General features: G+C 45.5%; 1 protein-coding gene across 1 annotated transcript; it reads right to left on the bottom strand.

The window, feature by feature from the left end:
* Positions 1-672: 672 nt before the first annotated feature.
* On the bottom strand, positions 673-4,926 carry Fam170a (family with sequence similarity 170 member A). Its single transcript, XM_015488464.1, has 3 exons — positions 4,857-4,926; positions 2,353-2,499; positions 673-1,457 (listed from the first exon to the last, which is right to left on the bottom strand). Exons 1-3 carry the CDS (start codon positions 4,924-4,926, stop codon positions 673-675), a joined length of 1,002 nt encoding a protein of 333 aa, XP_015343950.1.
* Positions 4,927-5,513: the final 587 nt, after the last annotated feature.

Genomic DNA, 5,513 nt, shown 5'->3' with positions numbered 1-5,513 from the left:
TGATCCTGCTGAGCACTGGTCCTCTCTCCAAACCAGTCCTGGCCCTTGAGATCATGCTGAGCTCTACCTGCCTAGTGGGACTCTAGTATTTCTTCTTAAAGTTGAGGACAGTCATGGATATAGTGGGAAACTTCCCAGTCAGAAATCTCCAACTTTTCATTTAACCAAATGGAGCTCAAACCCCCCGAGAAGCACTGAGTGTACCACATGCTGACGGATCTGCAGAGCCATGACAGAACCCAGCGCATCCCTGCAGCCCCTTCTTTCTCTCCCTGCGAGTCTTCCTAAGGTAGGCTTGGAAAACTGTGCAAGCCTCAGGCCTTACCTCTCCCAAGAGAAGGCTGAACCATCTTCAAAGATCTTCTGGCTCATGAATCTCAGTTGCTATGTGGAAATCAAAATAGAGGAAGACACTTAGTTAATGAGGGAAGGAGCTGGGCTAGCCCTTAGAAATCCTCTGAATTTCCTGCGGGAACTGGAAAGTTCAAGACAAATCCCAACTTATAGGCCGGTGAGATGTCTGGGCAGGAAGCAGGGGGCCCAGTTATGCCCCCTTCCATGTTTCCCCAAGCTGGATGAACCTCCACCCCCACCCCTCCCTCGTGGGGTTGAACTGGAGAGACAGGACTGGCTCAGAGAAAGCAGAGCTCCCTTAGCAGACCCAGCCCCTGCTCACTTCCTATCCTTTGGAGAATGAAACACACAGCCTGGACATTGGCTCCAGGGTCTCTTCAGGCCAGGGTCTTCCCTTGTGGGCTGGTCCTCCTTATTCTCCTTGTCTTCTGGCTTCTCTTGTTCCTCCTCCTCCTCCTCTTCCTCCTCATCCTCATCCTCCTCTTCTTGGGCGCTCTCTGGTTCTACGTTGCTTATCAGCTGAGTCATGGTGAGATGGAAGACGTGGCAGCTGAAGCCCTCCCTGATCCCATGCTTCACATGCTCCTGGAGGATATCCATGGTGGCAAAGACCCGGCAGCAGGCCATGCATCTGAAACCATTCTCCATGGTCACCAGCCAGTCAGGTGTCTTGGCCCTGGGTCTCTCCTCCACTGCAGGTGACCCTGGCGGGCTATCTGCCTCTGCCCTTTCCTCATGTTCTTTCTCCTCCCCGTTGGGCTCGCTGTCAGACAGGAGGTTTCTGGTGGATACATCAGAGGGGGGAGTACCTACTCGCACTTTCTCAGGAAGGCTTACTTCTTCCATCCTTGGCTGCTTTTCTAAGGACTCTGAGGTTTCCTCTGTTTCCCAGGAGACAGCTACACCTTTTTTCATTTTTACCTGCATGTAGTATATTTTCATGCCCTTTTCCTCTTTGTTCATACACAGAGAGGACATACAGGTCTTATAAGATGAATGGGTTGAGAAGGAGTTATTCTGGGAGTGGGGAAGAGTCTCCCCTCGTTTTTGAAACTGGGTTAGGGGTGATCTAGGCTTGGGACTGTCTTGTAATTTCCGGGTTCCTGGGAAAGGAAATTAGAAACATAAGAACATGCACAGAGCCTGCTGGAAACCGAGAATGCAAAACTGTGAATATGCATGGTAGAGGAGAGAGGGTCCATGGTATGATCCAGGTGTGTGATAGGTTTGCTATCCATTGTTCGTATTCTGGGGTGATGTGGGTGGTGTCATTTGTGTGTATAAAGATATTGGGGAATGTCTACACACAAGTGTTGAGTGAGATAGTGAGGATTATGGCATGTGTGGAATAGAGGTGGGGTTTGCATACTAGGAAGATGGTATTTTGTGACTTTGCTGCTGTGTTGTTTGTGGAATGTGGGCTGTGATAATGGCCTTGTAGGTCATGCATTTTGGATTTGTGAATGTGCTAAGGATGTATGTATCCATGCAGAGTATGGTTATATGTGTGAGGTATACAGGCCTGAGCTGTGTGGTCCTACTGAGCTATTCTGGGGAACGCTGTCCTCTAGAAGCCACAAATCCCACATAGTTTCTCTTAAGGTCCCTAATCTGGTCCCTTGGCCTGACACCCCAAACCCAAACCTTTCAGGCCATTGTTCTCTGACTTCCCACCTTGATCATGCCAGGGTTCAAGATCTCCCACAGTGAGCTCTCCTAACAGTTCTGAATTCTACCTGGGCCTCTTCACAGAGTCTGGACCACCTCCAACTGCCCTGGGCTGCTTCTCAGCCTCATGCTTTAAATTCTATGCTTCCTGCACTGTACTCAAAGTCTGATACCCAGGAAGCCCCACATTCAAGGAGCCTCACACCTACAAGTCCCCATATCCAAACAGTCTCACAATCAAGGACTCCTTCATCCAAACTCTAATACCTAAGGAGCCCAGCACCCAAAGTGTCTCATACACCCAAGTCTCACACTCAAGCATCCCTGTACCTCTACTACCATGGAAGAGCTTGTATGGAGAAGAAACACAGGAGAAGTATTCCGAGGCAGAGGAGACCTCCCCTCCTCCTAGGCGGCACATCTTGGCCACTCCAGTGGATTCAAGATGAGGGGCATCCTCTTGTGATTTTGACATTCCTGAGAAAAGTATGAAAGTCACAGTGATTTGGGGGGTTGGACACATTTGTACATCAGTCACCTATCCAACAAATATTTACGAGTGTTTGACATGTGTCAGATGTGGTAAATACACACAGTTTAGAGTACGGTTCCTTGTGGATATTCCAGTATTGAATTACTCAACAGTTATTTTATTAATATCTTATTAGGAATGAATGCCTGTGTGATTTACTGTGAATATGTGTAAAGTATAAGAATGATGTGCTTCTGGTGGGGCAAGTGTGGAGTTTGTATATATGCTGTGTTCACAAAATTCAGTAATAATGTGATACCTAACATTTCCTGACAATATAGTGAGGCTTGTTTGTGATGTACATTCATTCATTCATTCAGTGAACAATATTTAGTAAATAGCTACTATGTATCAGGCATTATTCCACTATTCTAGGCTTGGGAATACTGAACAAGACAGAGTCCCTCTTCTAATTGGCACTTCTATTTCAATTGGAAAGGCAGGCACTAAACAGAAATACATATAAGTATGTAATAGGACAGATCATGGTGAGAATGTAAGGACCACCAGATCTGTCAAACAAAAATACCTGATACCCAGTTAAATTTAAATTTAAGATGAATCCCAGTTTTCTTTAGTATAAATTGGTCATATAGAATATTAGGGACTTTCTCATACTAAAATGTCATTGGAGTTTTATCTGAAATTCAAGTTTAACTAGACATTCTATTTTTTGGCAACTCTAATAAAGGTGTGTCAGTGAATCTGTTTAATTTTGGTTTTAACAAAGTAGGCCTGGTGTGGCTACAGGTTGTGTTACAGATGTGGCATGACCTGAGACTGGTTCTTATAGAAATATTTAGAGGTAGTTTTAATGTAGCTATCTTTGTGTGAGAATTGAAGAGATATGTGTACTTGTGCATAGGAAGGTGCGCACGCACACACACACATATGAAGGTGCGTGCGTGCACATGCACACACACACATTCTCTCTCTCCAGAGTTCAGTGTAGAAAGAGAGCAGTGTTATACCCCTGGGTTGTGTGAACATGTAATAAAGGAGTAGTATGCTTATATATGTGCTGTGTGTGGTTTAATCAAGCAGATGTGTGTGGAAATGTGTAACATTTTTCCTGTATCAGGGTGCATATGAGCATGAGACTACCTCATGGGAGACCCTAAATGAGAACTCTGTATGTACTGTCACATGTTTTGAGCATCACCCAGGTCTAGGCATGTTAATGTTCACTTATTACCATAAACCCTGCAAACTTCCCAATCAGTGACCACTCTGTCCCCATTATCCCCACTATTCCCTCTCCTAATACACTTGTAAGAAGAGAAAATATTCTACAATGTAAAGGTAGATGGGGTAGAAGAAACCTTGGCCTTCCCCTTCCTGTCACAGGCCCCTGGAAATATGCCTCCACTCCAGGTCCCCATTCCAAGGGGAGGCATATTCCTACACTACAGGAGCCTGGACCTCATGAAAGCTGCTGGGCTCTGACTTGGGCAAATCCCTCCAGATGGATTTCTGGGATAGGATCCACTTTGTCCCACCTGCTACACATGACTACCACCCCGCCCCACATCAAGGCCACGTACTTGTTTGCATTTAGCACATCACACAACCTAGAAAGTAAGTTGGCAGCTCTTCGTGTTCTTTGTTTCCCCCAGGATCCTGAGGTGTCTTGCCCCATCCATTAAGGTCTGAGTCTCCTTAAGGCATTTTCCCACCCCTTCCCTTCCTCTGGGAAGCATCCAACCTGTGCATCCACAAACTCCAATGGTATATTCTTCCTGCTAAAAGAATAAAATCTCCATGCTTTCTGTATGTCACCATTCTTAGACAAAGTCTTAATCTACTTTTCTAACAAACATGTCATTTCCCAAGATAATTTTCAACAAGACCTTTAATTCAGCCACTAATCTTTTTTCTTTCCTAAAAGGGACAGGGTAACTCACAGATTTCTCTCGCTGTCCCTCACACTTCACAACTCCCAAGTGACCCAAAAGGAAAAATAAATAAAGAGAATATGAAAGAACTCAGAAAAACTGCATCTGAGTTGTGTAGCTGGAAGCCCCCCCACACACACACACACACAATGTGCCTGGAGTCCAGGTGCCAGCCCCCAGGAGAGAAGTTCACAGACCAGAAGGGCTGACTTTCTATCTGCCTGGGGCATCTGGACTTTCTGTGCCTTTTCACACCTTTGGGACCCTTGAGATGGATCCAGCAGCATCAGCTGATAACACGTCTCCCTTTACTTCATAGGCACCTGCTCACCTCAGTCCCTCATTCCTAGGGAAGCCTAAGGCTGGCAGGCCTCCCCTGTACCCCAGAGAAGCTTCCCAGCACGTACCTCTTCCCTTGTCATCAGTTTCCTGGGACTCTTCCTTTTCCAAATGTTTCCTCTTTTGTCTCCATTTCATAATATCAGCTAGGAGAATCCCTTAGAGGATGCTTAGTGTCCAGTTCCCCCTTATCCCTACAGGTTGGCCCTTCTTGACTCTCAGGAAATCCGTTGAAATTATTCAATACAAATAAAAATCGTCAAGTCTTCTCTATGACTGGAGAACTCAAACCACTGATTGAACCAGCAGCCCTGCCCAGTGCTCACTATACTGCAGGGCTGTTAAGGTTCAAAGGTCACCAGGCCCACAGGAGGATTCTCTTACCTCAGTGATGACATCAGAGCATTCTGTGGCCCTCAGCCCAACACAGCCTCTTCAACTGCAGAAACCCCGATTAAAAGAATAATTCCTTTTCCCAATGGAACCTCTCTAATGAATTCAACTCTCTCATCTTTCAAATGTGGCAGAATATTTTTAGATGTTAACATGTTTCTGTTTCATATTTTTTTTTTCTTTATCTCCTTTTATTTCACCCTTTCCTTTCTGCCCTCAAGCAGGTAGCAGGTAGCAGGCTCTGTGTTCATCGCTCAGAGCTGGAGTACAGCAGGGCTGAAAGCAACAATAATTTGCTGATAAAATTTGACTTTTATTTCTAAAATCTTAAC

The sequence above is a fragment of the Marmota marmota genome, unplaced genomic scaffold (genome assembly GCF_001458135.2).
Source record: "Marmota marmota marmota unplaced genomic scaffold, marMar, whole genome shotgun sequence".
Lineage (NCBI taxonomy): Eukaryota > Metazoa > Chordata > Mammalia > Rodentia > Sciuridae > Marmota > Marmota marmota.
This window is presented reverse-complemented; position numbering and strand designations above follow the sequence as displayed.

What these genes read in the sequence shown, in the direction of transcription:
- Fam170a (XM_015488464.1), bottom strand. Translation starts at nt 4,926, where the DNA reads ATGAAATGGAGACAAAAGAGGAAACATTTGGAAAAGGAAGAGTCCCAG. An exon ending in AACTGATGACAAGGGAAGAG is followed by an intron (nt 2,500 to 4,856) that starts GTACGTGCTGGG and finishes TACTTTTCTCAG; the next exon opens with GAATGTCAAAATCACAAGAG. An exon ending in GCTCTTCCATGGTAGTAGAG is followed by an intron (nt 1,458 to 2,352) that starts GTACAGGGATGC and finishes TTCCTTTCCCAG; the next exon opens with GAACCCGGAAATTACAAGAC.